This window comes from Sebastes umbrosus, chromosome 13, assembly GCF_015220745.1.
Source record: "Sebastes umbrosus isolate fSebUmb1 chromosome 13, fSebUmb1.pri, whole genome shotgun sequence".
NCBI lineage: Eukaryota > Metazoa > Chordata > Actinopteri > Perciformes > Sebastidae > Sebastes > Sebastes umbrosus.
The window spans coordinates 3,927,824-3,950,852 of NC_051281.1; the positions used below are offsets into that span (position 1 = coordinate 3,927,824).

At 41.7% G+C, this 23,029-nt stretch overlaps 2 protein-coding genes across 5 annotated transcripts in view; both read left to right on the forward strand.

Moving 5' to 3' along the window:
- Positions 1–23,029, forward strand: part of LOC119499822 (trace amine-associated receptor 13c-like) — a 978,627-nt gene that overhangs the window by 631,117 nt on the left and 324,481 nt on the right. The gene's annotated exons all lie outside the window — the stretch shown is intronic.
- kalrna (kalirin RhoGEF kinase a) overlaps positions 1–23,029 on the forward strand; it is a 160,995-nt gene that overhangs the window by 87,944 nt on the left and 50,022 nt on the right. For all 4 annotated transcript variants that reach the window (XM_037788995.1, XM_037788997.1, XM_037788996.1 and 1 more), the window contains exons 29-39: positions 301–367; positions 471–580; positions 1,265–1,334; positions 1,479–1,568; positions 2,588–2,680; positions 2,867–2,978; positions 3,226–3,416; positions 3,617–3,718; positions 3,829–3,977; positions 4,461–4,563; positions 22,435–22,513. In XM_037788995.1, coding sequence (XP_037644923.1) covers positions 301–367; positions 471–580; positions 1,265–1,334; positions 1,479–1,568; positions 2,588–2,680; positions 2,867–2,978; positions 3,226–3,416; positions 3,617–3,718; positions 3,829–3,977; positions 4,461–4,563; positions 22,435–22,513 — 1,166 coding nt within the window. The remainder of the gene's footprint in view (positions 1–300; positions 368–470; positions 581–1,264; positions 1,335–1,478; positions 1,569–2,587; positions 2,681–2,866; positions 2,979–3,225; positions 3,417–3,616; positions 3,719–3,828; positions 3,978–4,460; positions 4,564–22,434; positions 22,514–23,029) is intronic.

Sequence of the window (23,029 nt, forward strand, 5' to 3'; positions counted from 1 at the left end):
TTATTATGGCGTTAACTTTGACAGCCCTAATTTAAAGACATCAAAGACACAATCTACTAGTCTTCCACCCCCCCCCCCCCCCCCCCCCCCCCCACCCCCCCCCCACCCCCAGCAGCCTTCTGAAATGGTTTTGTCTTGTCATAAATTGTTTGTAAGGAAGGAAACATCAATGGAGGAACATTAGTAGGCTCATGTGGCTGTGGAAGAACCAGACACAAAACAGGACCAGTTGTATAATTCATCCCATGTGATCCTTCATTGTGTTTCCTTTGATAGTCTGAACTGGTTTTCTTCTCTCAGGTTCATCATGGCAGAGCTGCTGCAGACAGAGAAGACCTACGTCAGAGACCTCAACGAGTGTCTAGAGGTGTGAGAAACCGTTCTGCTTGACGGATTTTGTTTTGACACAACAAACAAATATTTTCCTGTCCACCTTACCTTACCTGTCTGTCTGTGTGTCTGTGTGTCAGAACTACCTGTGGGAGATGAGCAGCGGTGTGGAGGAGATTCCTCCGGGCATCGCCAACAAGGAGCACATCATCTTCGGCAACATGCAGGATATCTGGGACTTCCACAACAAGTGAGAGATTGTTTTTTGGGGAATCAGCCAGTCTTTTGTTCAAACTGCTCCATGTTTCCACCAATTTTAGACTTTTCTTAAAACCAGATGTGGGAATTCCCTAGCAACAAGCACACGGCATAGCAACAACCGTTTAACGGCATGCAAGTTCAAGAATGGAAAAAAATCTTGCCAAGATCACTGCGGACATCTTGCAGATTCGGCAGCGCTGAGCCAACTTTGCTGCGCTGGAAACGCACTTAACTGTTAGAGATTTACTGTGAACACTCTGACCACCAGACAAGCTTTCTGTTTTTTTCTAATATTGTAGATACAAGGGAGATGAATAAGAGTCGTGCAGGTTTACTTTCAGAAGTTTCCTGGAGGAAACCCTTTGTTTCTGATCTCCTTGTGGTATTTCCAGAAATCTCTGTGTTGGTTCTTCAAGGACATATTCATCTTCTACTCATCAACTCCATTTAGATCTTAAAGGAACTTCTAACCTACAGGATTTTAAAATAAACATTTTAGTGGTCTCGACATGTTCATTTTGTTTTGCGTCAAGTCAGAACATAAGATAAGATTTTATTTAGTGGTCCTGAGAAACATTAGGTTTTCTGTTATAATGAAGAGGAAAACACAGCTGACCCGTACAAAAAGAATAAGTGCACTTTGTGATCTTTCGCTGTGTGTTTGTGTTTCCAGTATTTTCCTGAAGGAGCTGGTGAACTACGAGCAGCTACCAGAGGATGTCGGTCACTGCTTCGTCACCTGGGTGAGAGTCAGCGCTTTATTCCAGATGGTGTCAGAACAACATGGCAGTGATTTCTGTCCTCTGTCCTAATAAGGGGGGTGGGCTTGAATAGAGCCTGTAAAATGTGAAACATGTCCTCCTCTCCTCTCCTCTCATGTTCTCCAGGCTGATAAGTTCCACATTTATGTGGATTACTGTAAGAACAAACCAGACTCCAGTCAGCTCATACTGGAGCATGCCGGCACCTTCTTCGACGTGAGTAGACCCTTCATCATTCTGCCACCGATCCATTGACATCATGTCATCGCATACTACAATTAAAGTGTAACTGGTATTTTTCAGCCTGGACCCTATCTTCATATGTTTTTGACTGACTAATAAGGACAACAAATTCTGAAATTGGTCCAGTATTGAGGGAGAGCGCTGTAACCGGCAGCCGCTCACGAGCTGCAACATGGTGCTATTGGGGCAAGCTGGCACCGTCATTTACGTCCACTAAAAGTGCTTGTTTTTGCCATGACAGGCTCTGGCGAGGTGACATGACACTTATATATATAAGACACTTATAAAAACAAGCACTTTTAGTGGACGTAACGTTACATTGACGCTGCTCACTTGCCCTCACAGCCCGTTTAATAGCTGCTGTCTGCAGCGTTCTCCCTCAATACTGGATCAATTCAGAAATTGTTGTCCCCATTAGTCACAAAAACGTGGGAAAATAGGGTCCAGGTTGACAAATACTGAAGTTCCTCTTTAAATCTTCTAAACAGTGAATGTAATCTCCTCCTATACACGCTTGCTCCTGTACAAATTTCAGGGAAATAAACAGATGCTCTCGCTATTAACTGAAGCAGTGTTACATCATGATCAAAGTGCTGCTTCAGTATAAAACACAGCGGTTAACCAACGAGGGCTTGATGCACGGAGTTTGTTATGATGGATGCTTACTGTGGAGCAAGAACAAGATAAACACGACTCCAGTCTGTCATTTGAATTTAGCACTCCTGTAGCTACTCTGTCAGGAAGAGTGCTTAGATTTGGAGGGGAAATTAGTTGCGTGCAGCTGCAGGTTTTTAATTTCTTTCCTGCAGCTGGAGATGGTGATGATTGTGTAGTTCACTTGTTCTGTCAGCAAGTGGTGCTGTTTAGTCATTAAAACAAGTTTAGAGTCCCACCAACAGCAGCATGCATGCACAAATTGAACATTTAACATTTATGACAATTGCATTTTTTTATGTTGGTATTTGCTGTAATGTCTCTGTGTGTATAAACAGGACATTCAGCAGAGACGTGGACTGGCCAACTCCATCTCCTCCTACCTCATCAAACCAGTCCAGAGGATCACCAAGTACCAACTACTGCTGAAGGTAGATACACAAACACTCACACACAAACTGAGAAGAAGAGCTGAGGGAGAGTCAGGAAGTAACCAGGGTTCATGGAATATGTAGTCTTCAAATGTGGAGATACAATACCACACAATGTTTAAGTACGTTTTCCTGCTCTGTTCCTCGCTCTCTTCACATCTGATGTCCTCTCCTCTCCCTCTGCAGGAGCTGCTGTCATGCTGTGAGGAGGGTAAAGGAGAGATTAAAGATGGTTTGGAGGTGATGCTCAGTGTTCCTAAGAGAGCTAATGACGCCATGCATCTCGCCATGATGGAGGGTAAGACACACTGTCCATACTGCTGTATAATTATGATCAAGTTGTCAACATTCTGTATCATATTTGTATGGAAAACAATTTCTAAGCTCATGAAATGTTTCCCAGTTTCCCACGTTTTTGTTTGTCAGAAGTGGTTTTGGCTTCACTTTCGGGAGCTGTCATGTCGTCCATCTTTATATTCAGTCTATGGTTCAGACTTTGAGCAGCTTGGATGTTTTTAAGTGTTGGTCCTCCTCTTCTTCCTCAGGCTTTGAGGAAAACCTGGAGGTACAGGGCGAGCTGATCCTGCAGGACAGTTTCCAGGTTTGGGATCCACGCTCGCTGATCAGGAAGGGGCGGGACCGACACCTCTTCCTGTTCGAGTTCTCACTGGTCTTCAGCAAGGAGATCAAAGACTCGGCTGGCAGAACCAAGTACCAGTACAAGAACAAACTACTGGTGAGTGACTGTGTGTGTGTGTGCTTCCATGCATGGTTTGCATGAGGTCATCTCACTGTTACACTGCTTTCATCTGCTCTTTTTACCTTGTGTGTGTGTTTGCATGTGAGAATCAGTATGTTTTAATCAAACAGATGGTTAGCTGTCATTAACTCACATTTTTGATAATAATACATTATTTCTTCCTTGCTGCTCTTCAGACGTCGGAGTTGGGGGTGACCGAGCACATTGAGGGTGATCCATGTAAATTTGCTCTGTGGGCAGGAAGAACCCCCTCCTCTGATAATAAAACGGTGCTAAAGGCAAGTAAAAAAATATATATTTAAATGAATAAAGTGTGTCCATACTGGTTTTCTACCATTAACAGGTGTAACTGTACATTAATAATGTTATTCTGTTGTTTCCCTTCCAGGCGTCCAACATGGAAGCTAAACAGGAGTGGATTAAAAACATCAGGGAGGTGATCCAGGAGAGGATGACTCACCTGAAGGGGGCGCTCAAGGAGCCTCTTCATATGCCTAAAGCACCAGCACTGACCAAACCCAGGAATAACACTAAGAGGTAAACAAGGACACATAGACGTCATTTACACTCGTTAAAAGAAATAATGATTTTTGGATCAAGAAGTCCGTGTATTGATGTGTGAGACGTACGTCATGGGGGCGAAATAAGGCCAAAAAACTAAAGTAAATGTAGTCACTGATTGAGTGAATCCTCCAGCCAGTAACACACCTGTGATTTGAGCGATCATTCCTGGAACTTCCTGGGACTTCTTCTCACCTCTACTGTTGCCACAACTAGAAACTGCATCATTGTAAACAGCAGCGCTGCGGGCAGAAACCTTATCACTGTGGTAGTTAAAAAAAAAAAAAAGAAGTGTCAGCCAGCAGATTGAAACCTTACTAAGAATTAAAACAGTGCGAGCACAAGTGGTATTATTGTCCCATCCGAGGTGACGAGACCAGTGTTGTTCTCACATTCTCACACTTGAAACTGTTGCCAGTGATATAAAGGAAGATATTCTGATTGCGTGTGTGTTTTCAGGGAGGGAGGTGAAGATGGAGACAGCCAGGGAGACGGCAGCAGCCAACCAGATACCATCTCCATCGCATCCAGGACATCCCAGAACACTGTAGACAGCGACAAGGTAGGAAACACAAACACACACACACATCTCACTGATTAACTGTCCAAGGAAGGAAGAGGAGTTGAAGGCAGCTGATTGAGACTCACTCTGTGTGGCCCTTGATGAGCTGATGACCCACAGCTGTCTCAGCGCTACAGGGTCTCCCATGCAGCTACAATAGGCAGAAGCAGGGGCTGTGCCTGTGCCAGTGGCAGAAAGAACTGTGCTTGTGCACATGTGTGTGTTCTCTACAAAGAAACCAAACTCTGTGAGATACATGCAGCATCATAATTGTGCGTTTGAGAGTGTGTTAAGCGTGGAGGTTATGTGTGTAGTTGAGGTATGTGTGTAGTTGACGTGTGTGGGGGCAGTCAGCGATGAAAAACCTCTTCAGGTTGTGTGTGGGCGGCTGTGGTGATGCCTCCTACCAACCAGCACACTCTCACATCCAAGTAAGCCCATCTTTAAACTTTTATTTTGACAGTCATCCACATGATAAGAGTGAACAGGAGTCCTACCCTCTTTGTTTTGTGTCCTCTTAATTAAATTATTAAATTAAATGGTATCTTTTTTAGTTGTTTAGGAGCAGTGTTGTCTGTCATGGGACTCTTCTGATACAGTACATTGTTTTAGAAGAAAGCAAAGGAGCAACAGGCAAACTAATAATAACTAGAAAATGTTGATTGTGTTTGGTAATTGGATGTATGCTGAATTATAAAGTGACTCCTAGTGCATTGTTTAAAGGTCTTTTAGTTGTGTTTAGTAGAGCAGCTTCATTTGCAAATGAGCAACAAAACTTTAAATGTACAAATTTTGAATGGAGTTTGGTGCAGCGGTTGTTTTGGTGGTTCTGATTCCTGCAATTGTATTAGTTGTTTTGATTTGTTGTTCTCCCAATGTTACTACAGTACCTCCCTTTTCACTGCTATGCACACACACACACACACACACACACACACACACACACTGACATGCATACACATCCACCCACACACACAGAACCCCACACAGCTGTCTGTCATGGCCTCCCACTGTAGTGTTACACAGTGTGGCCTTTTCACCGCGCAACCCCACGCCTACACACTACCCTGCCTCTAAATGTCAGCAGCATGCACACACACACACACATACACACACACACACACAGGCATGCACACACACATTCACACGGCATGCACACACACAAACTCTTCTTCACTCAATCAGAATGGCCTCAGTAGTGTGACTTGTGTGTGTATCACTCTCTCATTGTCACTTTCTTTTCTCATTGTCTGTCTGTTGGTGTATATTGGTACATAGTATATATATATGTGTGGGTACAGTAAATGCATACATAAACTACATTAGTACCATGCACATCCAGCTCTACTGTAGTGTGTCTGTTCCCGTCCAATGAAAACATCATAATGAATTTTTCCAGCGTGTTCTTGAGTGTGGGTGTGTTGTTGTTCCGGTCCAGTTTATTGTTTCTAGGATTTAGAAAGACTCTTAGTTTGCTATTTTTGGATCCTCCTCTTCGGTTTTTCCTGAAAACATCAAAGATAAAAAAAAAAAAAAGTTTCTACATTTTGTTTTGGTACGTTTCATATTGCATATGCTGACACAGCAGAGCACGGCTTCAACTGTGAGCTGTATTTCTTGCATGCAGTTTTTTACTGTAACTTTTGCATATATTACTGTTTTTTACAGAATAAGAGGTAACATACAGGACAGTGCTGTGAGTTGTGAAGAGCTATAAACAAGGATAGGTTTAAAGCTGAAGTAGGCGAGATTGGAGCAAATATGCTGTAAAATGAGAAAGTTTGTGACACGGCAGCCTTTGTGAAATCTGTTGAAGGAATGCCAAGTTCCGGTCACATAACCAGAGCACAGCCAATAGGAACGCTCTCTCTCTGAAATGACCTGTGATTGGTCAAAGTCTTCCATCACGGGCTAGATTTTCTAAAGCCTGAAAACAGAGCCATGAGGAGGAGCAGGTGTCTAGTTTTCTCTCAGAACACTTGAATTACAATATGCTGAAAGGTTATTATGGAATTTTTGCCCAATGATGCCAAAAATATATACTGCCTACTGCCACTTTAAGAGGGGATGTGAAGGAATGCCATCTCCTTTTTGGGGAAAAATTACCAAAAAAAGTCCTTTTTGATAAATTGCATCCTCCCTTTCGTACCTCGTGGCTGATTTTCTTTGCTTAAGTCTGATTATCTTTAGTTCAAGTACAAATTTGAAGTGGATAACTGCGGTGACCCGTCTGGCTTTTACAGATTACTGTATTTTTTTTTCCCAGGAGGGTAGTGGAAGTGTGGCAGTAGTCCAGTACTGTCTTGTATGTGAAGGGCGGTGGTGCTCCCTTGTTGTTGAGTTCCCATGCCTCTGCTCGCCCTCCAGGGATGTATTATCCTAAAGTACCAATTCCTTGTGTATTTTGGAGTTAAGGCAAGCCGAGATACAATGTCTACTGAGTCAATTATCTCATCAGACATGTTTGTTTAACGCTCTTAAGGTGTACGTTGGGTTTAGTCACAGTGTTTAGTGGAGCTGAGACGTGAATATTACACGCCTGCATGAAAGTTTTGTAGTGACGGTTGTCACGTGATGTTTGTCACGTTGTGTAGTGACATAAGTCCGACTTCAGAACTCGTTACAAACTAAGAAAGACCCGTGTTTTGCTGTAACTTGTTTGCACGTTACATAAGTGCACAGCTGCACAGATCGTTATTATTCAAAGATTATTAGTCTTGATATTAGTATTAATATTGCACCAACTTTGACACGTCTTTGGGTCTCCAGCAATACACCCGACAAGTGTGAAGTAGATCGGATGCAAGATTCTCGAGATATGCCAAGGACACACACACACACACACATAAGTAGATACAGACAGAGAGAGATTCCTTGCTTTACAGTTTGATTGATGCTACTCTAGATTGTCAGTACGGTCCAACTCTTAACCATAACCTTACTCTTTCAAGGTGTGCAGGATATTGATCAGCTCATTAAGTTTGACTGCAAGAATCACCTTTTTCAAGTAGATAAAATGCTTTTTGGAGCTGTTGTGTCTTCCTATATTTGAGTGTGAAACCATTAATACAGGCTCCGGTTCAGTATTTATTATTTTTCCTCCTCACCTCTCCCTTTTTCTCGTAAACATCTTTGTACCTTTTATTCGTGCCTCGCCCTGTTTTCTTGTCTGTCGCACTCTTTTTTCCATTTCTCTTTTCTAGATGCACACACCCACAATTAGTTGCTCATTATGCAATCCATCCCTCTCTCCTTTCTCAATTTTTACACATCTCTCTCTCTCTCCGTCTCTCTCTCCCCCGCTCACTCCCTCCCATATACTATAATAACATCAGCATTGGCATAGTCAGATGTTCCACTGGCTGTCTGGGTCTAGAGGATGATGATGTGTGTGTGTGTAGACAGGGAGGGAAGCTACTGTTTCTGGTGGTTTTTGGAGAAGTTTTATATGACGAATGCCTCCTCCTCCTCCTCCTCCTCCTCCTCCTCCTCCTCCCCGCCCCCTCTTGCCTTCTCTCCCTGTTTCCTTCGTCTGACAGATAAAAAACAATCTTTGTGCCATGCTAATATAAACCAGTGCAAGACGTACTGCGGTGTAATCTCTCACTTATTTCAGACCGTCTCTGTTACTGTTTGAGAAGCAGGTTGACATTTAACAGCACTTCCGATAGATTGATCGTCCTCCTGAAGAACTGATAGGACAGTTTTTATCTTGCATCCTTTGGCAATCATTGCGCTGGCTTAGCAGACATACAGAGCAGCCCTGACCTATTCGGACAGAGCACAGTTTTTTTTTATTTATTAATTTAGAACTGTACTCCAGTAGATTAGATTTGACACAAGGAGATTAATGTGCTGATCTTAATCTTTGAACAGTGATATCGGAGGTGTTTACATCCATATTGTTCACATTAATTGTAGGAATTGAAAGCACTTGATATATTCTAGACTCACCAATCTCTGAACCCATCGGCTATCGGTCTGACGACGGATAAGCCTGTTAGCCTCATGGGGGGGCAAGGGACTATATTTCTGGGTTTCCGGTGTAGCCAGTGGATATCCGGGCGAAGACTGCCTTTTCTTTGCGCTGCTCATTGTTTACAGTCCGATTAGCAACTTGGGATGTGAGACCGGAGTTGAGAGATGACGACGGATGACGACGGGATTGTTTCACAAGCAGTTTACAAGCTAATTTTAAACCCATAAAAAGCTAAATCATCCTCAGACGATAGCCGATGGGTTCCCAGATTGCATTTCGAACCAATGTGTTCCACCTCTTTTGCTCTCCATACCGACTGTTTACCAACATTCAACCAAAGCCCGCTTGAACGTGATTGGTCAATACTACTCTGCACGACTAGAAATGGAAACCAGAACGCTTCTGAGACCAAAATCTTGTCCCGTTGCCGACAGATTCTGCATATGAATGTTAGTTACTACACTCAACATTGATGTAAAGACCCTCAAATTAAATCAGAACTTTAACCTTATAGTCATGATTTTAACCAAACGTGTTGGTTTACAGAGCTACCTGTTTATACCTCTTGAGTAATGACCGCCCCTCTAATTAGCGAAGTGGGAAGTAACAAAATGTCAAGGCGAATGGTTGTGGGCATACATAGGTTGTGACTTTGACACTGGAGACTATGATTTGTGACCTTTTTCCCACCAAAAGTTCATGTTTTCTTTTATCCATGAAGGCAACTTTCCGTAGCCTCAGCTGCCTTAACTGAACCCGACCTTAACCTTTTAAAGACGGCTGACCAGAAAACATTTCTATGGTTATTTTAGAAGTCACCGACAAACTACCTTTTTCGTCATTTAGGTATAAAGACTTGTTGTGCTACAGTCCAAATACTTAAAGACAGCTCTATGCCAGTATACATGATGTGATTCAGGATAGCCCTGTGATGTTTTGTTGACAGGTTCCAGCCAGTTCTGTAACATCTTGTTATGTATATGTGTATATATGTCAGCTCTGTGACGTTGAGTGGAATTATGTCTTTTCTGTGACGTTTCTTGGTGCAGTGAGTCAGCTGTGGCTCAGTCTGCGGTCTTTAATGTTATTTTTAAGCACTGTTCCAGCGGTTGACAGCTTGGCAGCCCTCATGGCTCTACCACAGCCCTGCAGGTCAGAGGACAAACACTTTGTTTAGCCTCCGCCTTCAGTTGGAGTAAAAATTGTGTTTTTCTGTGAGCCAGAACCAATAAAACTTACTAGCACATTACTCCTATATACGCAGCACTGGTTGGAAAGGGCTGAATCCATTTTTATCCCTGTGCCTTAAATGACGTAAAGCAATATACTGTATGACGCCTGGCTTAAGTCTATGAATGATTTTATTGCTCAGAAGTTAAAAGCCAAGCTGACACAGATGAGTAAAATAAATGTCTTACTTACCTCTCTGTTGGTCTGTTGGTTGATCGGTCCACCACTTTAGTCAAGATTGAAATATCACAGCAACTTTTGGATGAATTGACATTAAATTTAATACAGATATTCATGATCCCCAAAGGATGAAATGTAATGACTTTGGAGATCCAGTGACTTTTCTTTTAGCGCCACCATGAGGCAGACTGTTCTCATACACCATTCGTAGCTATACCTACGAGAAGTAATGCACTTTAATTTGTACATATTACACAAAAATCAATTTGTGTGTAATCCACATAATCGTGAACCAGGAAATATAAAGAGCAACAACCGCTGCATAAGAAGTAGATCAGGGTGGATGGGTGGGTCAAAAGACGCCACACGGAAGTCAACTTTGAGTTATTTGTCACTCAACTTCCATATTTAATTTACGCCACTTCCGGTGTTATTTTAACCCAAACCACGATATTTTCCTAAACCTAAAACTAAGTAGTTTCGTTGCCTAAACCTAACCAAGTTGTTTCCTGTGAAGACGGAAGTTTACGTTGAAAAGACTAGAGCGGAAATTGTCACGCGTTGCTGTACATTCGCAGTAAACCGCATGAAAAATTAGGAATAACTTTTCGTAAGATATCGTGTATGAGGATATGTTTCATGAGGCTGATATTTGAGTGAAATGTCTCAACAACTTTTGGATGGACTGCCATGAAAGTTGGTACAAACAATTATGTCGCTCTCAGGATGAACCCTCGTCAAGACTAATGCTAAACATCAGCATGTCAGCATGCATCAAAGCTCAAAGCACCACTGAATCTTTAGCACCACTAATGAAATGTAATTCATTTCCACTGTATTAGCTTGGCAGCACAAATCTGAGAGATTCATATCTCAAACTCCTTCAAACTAAATACAATTATCTGCATGGCAAGAAACTTTACATGTACAAGACAACTTGTTTTTCTTGTACAATCTGAGCCTGTAATTGGCAACAGCCAGACCAACATTTATACCAAATCACTCCCCTCTGGTTCCACATGTTTTTAATATCACATAGTGTACATTGAGGAGAACTTAATTTCCATTATACAGGACTGTACATGTGACATATTTGGGATTGCTGTCACATGAAAGTATCTAAAAGTAGTTCTGCAGTTGGCTACAGGCCACATTAACAGGGAATCTCCCTGATGGATATCTTTAGCTAAAGTTGGCAACACTGATTGTTTTTTTTTGTCCCAGTATGTATCGAACCAACTGGGGGCTGGTGGGAATTTCTTTTTTTTGACTGGTGTCCAGGTTATGCGTTGAAGGTGCAGAGTAACCGAGGCAGGTCTGGGGGCATGCTTTGGCTGTGATTTGTATCCCTGGCAAAGGCACCAATTTATCCATGAAAAGTATAAAATAAAACATTTTACCTTCAGAAAGGATGCTACTAGTGATGGAGCCCTCTATCTGCTTTGGTTTTAGCTTGTTTGTAACAATTTGCTATTAGCCGAGCTAGCACGCTGTGCTTGTGTAAACATGGTAGCGGTGGACGAGAGACTGCGGACAGAGCAGGATGAAATATTGCTTTGCTTCAAGTTTACATGTTTATGCTTAAGTGTATTGATAAAGTATTGGCTCTTTACTTGTCAAGGTTTTATTGCACTAACAGTAACGATAAAAATGTTAAAAAGTACCTTTGATAATGTTGGAGGAAATGCACGTAGAAATTGATGGATATACAACCACGAGAGAAAGGAACAAGCTATCCAGCGTCTCTGTCCCTCTGCGTTTCATTGTAGACAAATCGAAAAGTGGAAATGCGGTGGCACAGTCAACTGAAAATGACCAATCCCAAGTTGCATGGCAACACACATGATTTCGGCCTCCATGAGGATCTAATTCTTTGCGGAATTTCAGTTTTTGCGTGTAATTTGAAGCAAATAATATGCATTAAAAAAAAAAAACATTGCGTTAACGGTAAAAATAAACTGACAAACTATTCATTTTTGACAAAAATCCATCTGTAGATGGAGTTCTTGCAGCAAAGTGTATGTGGCTGTAACATTTTAATTTATTCATACTTCTCTCCTATAGCTTGATTTTATGAAACTGTCATGGCTCATGCTGGATGTAAGGCTATGGAAAGCTGAGCGAGCTGCAGCCGTTTGATTCTGCAGCGAAGTGTGACCGACTGACAAAAGGTTTGGGACAGTTTAACTTTTTGTCGGTAAACAGTAAATCAGTAAACAGAGTCCTGAGAAACCTGTAACATGTTGACCTATGTTACAAAGAATTTCTTCCCACCTGAAACACATGAACACGCCTCCCGGCCGCAGAACAATGCAATTATTTGGGCGAGCCGCACTTTAATATAACTACTTAGGAAGTAATATGTGACGTCTTCAGATGAGTAACTGATGTTATGTATTGTAGTGATTTATAAAGTGTTCCAGCATTCAGCTACAACACTGTTACACTGGCTTTCAATTGTTTGCACGTGTGTGTTCTCATGAATCAAATGCATTCAGTGTCGGGTTCAGACTGAAGCCGTACAGTAGCCATCTGCTGGTCATATGACTTCTGTGACACACAGACACACACACACACACACACAGAGAGAGAGACACACACATACACGCAAGGAGTCCTGGAAAGTGTTTTAGTGCCCCAGTAGCTTCCAGGGAGTGGGAGAAATGTGAGCACACACACATCAAGCAGAGTGCCGTCCCCATCTAATACAAAGCTATGGCTGTTTGTTCAGAGAGAGAGAGAGGGAGAGAGAGAGAGAGAGGGAGAGAGAGAGGGAGAGACAGTGTGAGGGCGTGTTTGTGTGTGTGGCAAAGACACAAACGAGGGAGTTGTCAGAGACGGAGAGAGCGACAGAGAGAGAGGGAGACAGCAGAGGAGAGATCAACATGCCAAAGTGGATGAGCTTTAAACTGTTCAAAGAGAGCAGCAGAGTGAGTACAAACACACTGTTGCTCAGATTATACTTTAAACACTGTTTTCATTCACTATACTGTCTGCAATGACTGATACGCTGCTTTACTGTTAGACTGCGTGTCTGGAAGTAGCATGTTAGTCGTCATGTTTGACTCAACTTTGCTGAATCATAGAAGTAAAAATGCTGCAGCTAGAATGAAGTGAAATTAAAAAGTAAATGACCCAAAGTGTGTAAATATACTCAACCTAAGTGGCTGTGATCTTGCTACAGTGATGATTTTTAGATGCAGGTAGAAACATTACATGTGATTTTGTGAGCATGTAAATAACGCACTTACACGTCTAAGTCTGCAAACACTATACTACTGATTTGTGTATTATTGATAGAAGTAATCCTGTAGTAAAACATGTTGAAATACAGTATTTGAGCTCACGTCACTCCTGTCAAACATCTGCACAACAATCCTCTGTTTTGACTTGATTTTCTGCCTGAATGGAGCTGCTGAGAGAAAAGACAGCTTGTGTGCGCTGAAGATCTGACTGATCTTTCACTGAGGCGTCCTTTGATGTTGACCTAATAGTGAAAAATTCAGCTTTCATATCAAGTAATAAAGATTGTAAAAAACAGTAACGTGCAGCCCTCCTCCAAGCGGTTTATGAAATCTGAGAAAGTGTTTAGTTGTTGTTGGTCACCGCTGAGGTTTGGCCACTGATTCAGATGCTAATCCAGATCATTCGTGCTGTTGACTTTCACTTAGCGTGTTGTAAAGCTGGACTGCAGGAGGGAGTGTGTGTCTCTGTGTGTGTGTAATTGGGGAGGTTAATGGTTAAACAGGGTGTGTGTGTGCCAGGAGGACAGACAGACAGGAAACAGGCCATTAGCTGCCACAGAGAGAAACGGGATAAATAAAATGTGAGCGTCCAGAAGCCAGTTTGATTCAGATTACAGGGCAGACACGCTGGATCAACAGTGTAAACAGTCTCATGCTGTTGTTCTGCTGATTAAATGCACCACACTCTATCCACACCACTGCCCACTCACATATAGTCTGTGCATAAACAGTAAACAAAAAGCCAAATATGGACACTACTAGATTATGTGTGTGTCATGTGCAACCATCGGCACTCGAGCGATATTAACTTTTACAAGACGCGAGCCGAGAGGTTTGCCGGTGCATCGCAGACTCATTCCAGATATCTGGCATGCTCAATATCTGGACCAGTCTGGGACTCTGTCAGGGAGCTCCAGCCAATGAGAGCGTGATGCACGGGTTGATGGGAAAAACCTGGCGGAGGGGTCGCCTGTCACAATACAGTATGCACTGTAGGGACTTTACTTTATATGTTGCATTTGCAAAACGGACCAAAGTTGTTGGTGCACCTAGAGTGTTGGATGTTTGCATGAATAAACATAACGCTGACTGATCTTCATAGGGTAAATATTAGACTTGTTGTAAACAGGCTAGTGAACACGTGCCAAGAACAACAACTTCAGCAAGCATGACTAAGCCTGTGCCACTTCTCACGTGTGTTTTTGTGACAAAATGTAGTTTGGAGACCAGATATACTCATCAGGGATTCCTCCCGGTGAAAGATGTTGTAGTGCGTGACCTCCTGTCACCGGTCAGTCATGTAGTTTGAAAACCACAACGACTTCAAGACTCCTGATTACAGGACAGCAAGTCGCGTATAGTGTGAACAGTTCAGCCACCTTATAGTGTGAATTGCATGCACCTCAATGGTGTACCTGCAACAAAAGAGGAAATTATCCAACATTTTGCAGCTTTCTGACACATTCTTACGCATAAAATCAGTTATTTATAAACAGTGTGCTGCGATAAGAGATGGAGCAAAAACGGAAGTCAGGCGCTGTAGTATAGACTACGTGAAACTCCATATGGGGTGGTGGTCGGGGGCGATGGAGGTTGTGTTCACAACCTTAAATTTCACTTTAACTTTTCAAAGGAAGTTATTTTTAAGCCAAAACACGATCTATTTCCCCTAAACTTAACTAATAGGTTACGTGTTACGTCTTGCTTTCGAGTTTTGCTTTCACTTACAACAAAGTAGGTGTAGAAGGCCTATTCTGACTCACATCTATGAGGCTTATAAAGACTAATAACACTCATTTAATGAGCTGATAACAGCCTTATCGGGTGTCAGGAACACCTTGAGGGAATTTCTTCCAATTCGGCACGAATAAGTGTTCATAGTGCAACAACAAAATGTAGCTTTGTGCCCTTTTATCATATAACATCTGCTAAATTTCTTATGGATAAGCACTAAATTCAGATTTTACAAGCAAACTGTGCTTGATCTCTACAGTTCACAGAAACTGTTAATATGAAAATGATGGTAACAGACTCTGTTTAAACAGCTTAAAGACTGTTTGCTCTTATATATTTAGCTATGACAACATCTCTGGAGCATCTCCAGCTGAAGTCATGAGACTCTTTAACGTTATTTAGCTAAATGAACTGTTTTAGGAATTCAAATGATAGAAATGCCACGCTGCTCTCGTAAGAAATATATTGAAGTAAAGCATGATTAACATGTTTTATGGTCATGTTTGGGAAAGATCTTGGTGTTCTTTGAATATTAGAAAAGTCCAATCTGACCTGTAGACAGAACATGAACGTGCAACTGGAACAAAATGTTGCCCGTGGATGAAAGTATATTGCAAATGAGTTTCATATGAGAGTAATTCCTTGGAGACGGAGTCGGTGGTCCCTGACTATCAAACATATTTCCACACAAGCGTGCACTGTAACTCTGGTTTATGTCAGCAGTTTTCACTCCCTGGCAAACCTTTTCAGAATCCCGTGTGCGTGAGACAGAAGTTATAGGACTGTCAAAATGGCAGATTTTTCAAATTAATGGGGATCTGTATAACTAACCCAGTTGGCAAGTTTTTTTTTTTCATCTTGATTTATATGTTTTTGTATTTCCTTTTACTGTCTTTAGTCTAATTGTATTGCAATATCAAGCATGTCAACTCACTCATGCTTGTTTTAAAGGATCAGTGTGCAACAATTAGGGGGATATATTGGCAGAAATGGAATATAATGCTAATAAGTATGTATTCTTTAGTGTATAATCACCTGAAAATGAGAATTGTGTTTTACCTTAGAATGAGCCGTTTATACCTACATAGGGAGCGGGTCCTCTCCATGGAGTCCACAATGTTTCTACAGTAGCCCAGAACGGACGAACTAAACTCTGTTAACTTTTACTGCTTGGGCCAGAGTCGATAATGTCACTCTCCGCCGGCCTCTCTCTCTTGCTTCATCACTCACTTCCCACCTCTACTCCAATACGCTACCCTTACAACAACTGGCTCTAGAGAGGGCCATTCGCGCTTTTAGTTCTACACGCTTCGCACGCGGTTGGCTGCAATCTGCAAACTCACTGCTAGATACTGCCAGATCTATACGCACTGCTCCTTTAAAAGGACGGGAGGGATGCCTTTCTTTCCCCTGTTCTGAACATAAAGGCCCCATGAAATATAGACCAGAAGTTATTGGCAAATATTAAGTGGTGACTTCATGCTGCGCTAATGAGTGCGGCTGAAGTCAAACCAATTAAAGCCGTCACACATTTTTCAATAACCCCGCCGTTCCTTCTGTTTCACTCATACTGAACTACTGATAAACGGAGGCTGCTGTAGTCGCTATAGAAACAGAATAAAATCTTCAGCTCGTCAATCAATCACTGGATAATGTCAGTTTATAACTCAAAGTTTCCTAAACTCAACAGCTTCCATTCGTTCTGCCGTTGAAGGAGGTGAAGTGTGTGTTTGTTCTGCTTAAAGCTGTCTTCTTCTGCTCTAACATATGACCATCACAAGCTGCCGCGTGCATGTGTATGTGTGTGTGTTTTCAGTGCACAGAAATGGTCATATGACAGATAGCAGTAGAGCACAAGACACACCCTCGAACGCACACATACACACACACACACACACACAAACAAACAAACAGACCGTCAGATTAGAGGATAGAGGTTGGTCTATTGGGAGGTTTAGTCACACTGCTGGCTGAAATCCTTGTGGCTCTTGATTCTCACCTCTTCAGCTAGTTTTCATGTTGATAATAATTCATTAAAGAGTCAGACAGGGCAGGAGTTGTGGTGGAGGGGTCCAAGAGACAAGATCAAGACCAAGACCAATCGAGGCAGCGGTAGACCAATAACTTCTGTGTTCTGCGAGGTAACTTTACTGTTTTTGTGAATGGAGTCTGGTGGCTTTGTATAGAGCTGACGGCTTCAGTTCCCCGACAGAACAGATAAGCCTGTCTGACAACAAGGTAAAGCGGTGAAAATATTCTAAATATAGCGTACAATTAAACTGATATTGGTTTGTTTAGGTGAGCCTTTCTTTTAGATGTTTTTCCGTTGCCCCCGTGCTGCTACTCCCGTCTATTTCTCCAAACTGGGGGCGTGCCGACCGTCATCTACTGTCGGTAATACACTGACTATGGATAAGTACCTCATACAGCCCCACTTCAAAACACCCAGCCTACCCCTTAAGGTAGCAATGAGACAATAAAATATGCTTAAAGGCTGTGGAAAGACTAAAGACTACCTGCAGCTGCTAGATACAGAGTCATAGCAGGTTTCCACACCCGTGCCGCTACGTAAGCAGCGGCACGCCGGCGCAACCAAATGGAGCGGATTGAATTGTTGTTAGTGCATGAAGTTTGGTGACGTCATAATTCCCAGTATAGCTCCGCCTTCGACCTGAGCGGAGGTCTAATCAGCCAGAATAAGAGACAACACCTGCGTGGGGGCTGCAGGGCCGTTTGACGCTGTGTGCGTGTGTGTTCGTGTTCGTGGCCATCTGTCAGGTATAAACTCACCTGCACCTTTTATAGAAACAGGGGTCCTTGTTGCTAGGAGATCTTTAGCCTGGCAAAGAGCGCCTACTTACACACACACACACACACACACGCACACATTAACACACACACCCTGACATTTTCCAAGACAATGAGACAGAGTAGAGCAGACAAGGCAGATAGAGGAAGAGAGGGAAATAGCTTACTTTACATCCTGGAGCTACTTTTGTGTCATTATACATGGATTTATCTTTGACTTTTAATGTTCGGTCAAGTTTATTTATATAGCCCGATATCACAAATTTGCCTCAAGGGGCTTTACAATCTGTACGCCACCCTCTGTCCTTAGACTCTCGCTTCAAATAAGAAAACCTTTAAAAGGGAAGGAACCTCAGGAAGAAGAACTGGGGCAGAAGTCTGGCTGCAGTCAGTGTCAAAGACAGGATTGTATTCATTCACTGCTGTAATATTACAACAACTGGTACGACTGATTTAACCCGTTCAGAATGTTCCAAACACAAAAAAATATATATTGTAATGGTGGATTTCTACTTTAAATGCACTCATAGATCATTACCAATAAAACAAATTGATTAAAATACTTAAACCATGTGTTTTTTTCTGTCCATTCCACTTGGACGGAGAATCTGAACACAAAAAAAACACCTAATTAAAAGTGACCTTTTTTCAACAAAAAACACATTTACTAATTTTTCATGAGTGGTTTACTCATATTAATGAATATAGTGATGTTTTGTATCAGCCTCGTTCTATCTACTCACGAGATCCTCAATCTCTGAAGTATCTCCAGAAAACAGGATGTTCAAAGCCCTTCTGAGTTGAATATTCTGTGTACATAATCAATAGGATGCATTATAATATGACTGGATTATTAGAAAGTCAAATCAGAAGAGTCAGAATAAATCTAAATAGTATTTCCCTATTTCCTTTGCGGTGACATTCAGATCCCCCGACTGTTCCATTGGACTAAAAGCTATTAATCTTTCATGATATTTTGACATGCATAAGCAATATAACATCTCATCTTTACTTTAAACACAGTTTAAACCGGTGGGCTACTTCCGGGTCTGAGAATTGAAGCCAGTGCTGAAGTGCCTTAAGTTTGCATTCTCTCTAACAGCCAGCAGGGGGCGACTCCTCTGGTTGCAAATAGAAGTCTGATTGATAGAAGTCTATGAGACAATGAGCCTACTTCTCACTTGATTTATTACCTCAGTAAACATTGTAAACATGAGTTTATGGTCTCAATCTCTAGTTTCAAGTCTTCTTAAACACAGCATGATGTTCATTTAGTAAATTATGGTCCCATTTAGAGTCAAATAGACCATAAAGCAGGGGATGCTTTAGGGCAGGGCTACCTTGTGATTGACAGGTCGCTACCACGGCGTTGTCCGGTCTGGGCGTTGTCCGTGTTTTCGTCTTACAACTTTAACCCTTTCACAGTGTGTTTTCACTTCATGAAAGTTAATTATAACATTTTGGTCATCTAAAAATGACCCTCCCGTGTGACTTCTGGTTGCAAAAAAACAAGATGTAGACGGACAGAATGCCGAACTCAAAGCTTCAAAACGGCAAATCCGCAAACCAATGGGTAACGTCACGGTGACTACTTCCACTTCTTATGTACAGTCTATGGGTCAAACACAAATGATTTACTTTAACAATATGATTAATAGATTAAATGTGACTTAATGCTTCCTCCTGTCAGCCATGTTTGCTGAAAATAGGGTGTGGCTCTACTGCAGTCCACGTTAGCAGCTTTTCAGATAAGTCTGTCTGAAGACGGCGACGGGGTGTTTCAGACAAAACACCGTCTCAGTTTGTTTGTGTCGCCGGTGTGACTGCTGCCTGTCGGCGAGCGAGAAGTCAGAAAGGTCCCAACAACAAAACAACATGAGACAGATCCAGGCGATGTGCTGTTGTGTCTGGCTTCGCTAGTTGATCCGCTCCACAGTACGGTACACCCAGCCCTGCTGTCATCAGCTGACTGTGTGTTTCTACTGTACACAGGTGTTATCAGGTGTCCAGGTCATTTCAGTTCAGGAAGTTTTTATCAGTGAGCTCCTCTGTTTGTTTTAAACACACGTTTCCTCTGCAACTTGAGTTTGTTCTGTTACCTTCTATCTCGTGTGCTGCTGTTGTTTTACTGCATTTTATTTATTGTGTAGTGACTCAAATTGTGTTTCAGTTTACTGGGAGTAAAGGTCAACACACCTCAGAAGTATGACGTCAACTATAACGCTATCACTTCCTGTCAATTATTAACTGATAATATTTACGACCGCTACTTGAGATGATTTCTCTGAGGTCACATTATCCAGCTCAGTGTGGTCAATTATGAGTAGAAGTGATTTAACTCAGAGTGAGATGTAGCCACAAAGTCCAGACTTAGTCAAGCAGATCCACATTTAAGTTCACTCGTAAAGCCAGTTTCTATATTTAGATGTTTGACAGCTGAATTATTGTGAATTTGGACAACTTCTATTCATCTCCGGCCTTAACAAAACACTTTAACGCCCCTAAAAACACATTTTCTCAATCGCCTTTTTACTGTTAGTAATGGTGTCCTACATGAAGACACTGTTTTCTGCCAAAGTTTGAGGAGTTTTGGATGTTTCACATGAGAGATTTCTGTTTCTGGTTTGGAGTGGGCGGGGCTCAGTTGGCAACAGGTGATGTCATGACAGTCTGTGGCTTGTTTGGTTACTGTCAATCAAAGCTGATCAAAATACCACACCTTAAAATCGATATACATATTTATCCTTTTACCTGTAGTGCTATTTATCAATCTAATTGTTTTGGTGTTGGAGTTGCTGAATGTTGGAGATATCAGCCGTAGAGATGTCTGCCTTCTCCCCAATATAATGGCACTAGATGTCACTCTGCTTGTGGTGCTCAACATGTGAAAAAACTAATTTAAAAAAACTCAGCAGCAATGTTTCTATCAAGAAATCATGACCCGGTTACTCGAGATAATCTACGGACCTTGTTGTGAGCAGTTTCATGTAGGAACTATTTTCTTTCTACCAAACTACACCCACCAACCGTGTCACCACGCAGAAGGAAGCGTGCATCTACTCACGAGAGAGGCGAGAGGCTTGTGACTAGCACCAATAGGATCGATACAAAAACAGGAATCAGTTTGTCTCTTCTACACCCGTTTGTATTTCATCAAACAGTAGAACTGTCTGTGCAAACAATGTTCTGTTGTACTGTTTGCTTCTCACTGCTGTTGTGTGGTGTTATATGCATTCAAACACATGCGTTGTGCACGTGCAGCGCCCTGAGTAGTTACCCCGACAGACACGTGATGGCTGAAGAAAGAGGAGCATGTTTAGAGCTGTTTCACAGCTGTGAATGATGGTTGAGGGCAGTTTGTCCTCTTTTAGTTATTTGCACTAAAAACAAGTTTTAAAACATTTATTATTCTCAACAAATACATGTTTGCACTTTGTTTATTAAAAAAAAAAAGCTTTTTTCATGTTTGCACATTCAATTTACAATAATAATAAAACATATATATATATATTTTTTTTAAAAGTATCAATACTGGCGATCCTTGCGTTGTATTACTTGGTATCGGAGTGAAACCAAATTGTGCAATATTGCCCACCCCTAAGGTGAGCTAGCAGCATCAGTTAGTTATGAAGACGAGCCTCGCTTCCTTCTGTACCGTGATATGGGTGTAGTTTGGTAGAAAGAAAATAGTTCCTACATGAAAACACTCATAACAAGGTCTGTGGCTCATCATGAGTTACCGGGTCATGATTTCTGGAAAGAGACGGTGCAGTTGAGTTTTTCAAATGTATTTTTTTGGAGCTTCGAGCACCACAAGCTGAGTGCCATTATCAACATCTTTATGGTTGATGTCTCCAACACTCGGCAACTCACACCAAAACAATCTAGACTGATAAATAGCTGTCTCTTTTAAACTCTTGATGAATAATAGCTAAATGTGTTGTTGCTTTTTTATTCGTGAATATTTAATATTATAGAAATACGCCAAGTGTCCAGGGGCTTTAAAGGCATGGTGCATCTGCAAAATGTTGCACAAATATATATTTTATTTAACCTACAGTTGATCCGGTGTGTTGACAGAACACGTTTGGTTATCAGTCACGACACATCAGAACTGGATCGAGCTTTATTATGGGTTATATAATACTGATAATTACTGTCTTGATAGCACTGATATTGATCTCACAGATTAGAGCTGAAAGGTCAGGAAGTGGTGGTTGTCATTGCCTGGAAACGTTTGTGGCAACACACACCAGTCCTTTATCGTTGGTTGATTTCAGGACTAATTGAGGATTTTGTTCACACTCTCAGAACTTTTATTCATGTTCAGTTCGTCTCTTTCTCTGTTTTGTAAGTTTCAGTGTTTGTTATAAAAGCAAAGAGAGGTCATGTCCTCAAGCTGCTGGTTCATCCTGTTCCTTGCAGCCTGCGGGGAAATTTAAATTTCTGTATTTTCAGTGTGGAAATGTTCAGTGTTTATCGTGTAAACACTGAAGGATTAAGTGTCTCTCCCTCTACCATCAGGTGGATTTACAGCAGCTTATTTGTGGCTAAAATGGAGATTAAGAACATTAGAAATTGATATTTTGCCTCACACATGCAAACAGGATGTCGTTTTAAAACACTTGTTATACTAGTCACGTTTTGAGAGTCTAAAAGTCTAATGAAATGTCTGATCTCTCTTTGTTTTGGCAGCTCTCTGGAGGCTGCGAGTTGACAGTCGTCCTTCATGACTTCACAGCAGGATGCAGCACGGAGATGTCCGTCAGCACCGGTGAGAGAAACCTCTCCGTCCTGTTCACACATTTCACTCTGGATCTGCCTGTTGACTGTGTTAATTCATAGTTTGGTTTAGTAGTTCAATCCAAATGTTGTAGGTATAGCTTGGGGTTCAACTTAAGCCTGCTAAATTTGAGTGACGTGAAGTCATTCAGTTTAGTTTGGGTTTATGCGTTTTAGTTTGGTTTGGCTGAGAGGATATTAGCGTATTTTAAAGGTCCCATATTGTAAAAAGTGAGATGATCTTTTATATCATAAAGCAGGTTTAAGTGCTTTATAAATACTGTGAAAGAATCAAAACGCTCAATCCACAGAGAAATACACACAGCCTGTATTCAGAAACTGTACTTTTGAAACAAGCTGTCAGGATTTCTGTTCATTTGTGATGTCACAAATCTACAATATTTAGACCATTTCACAGTTTTAGACGTGATCATTCTAAATGTGTCCCGGTTTATTTCTGGTCACAGTGTATATGAACAACATCAGCTGACAAGAAGTAAACATGGAC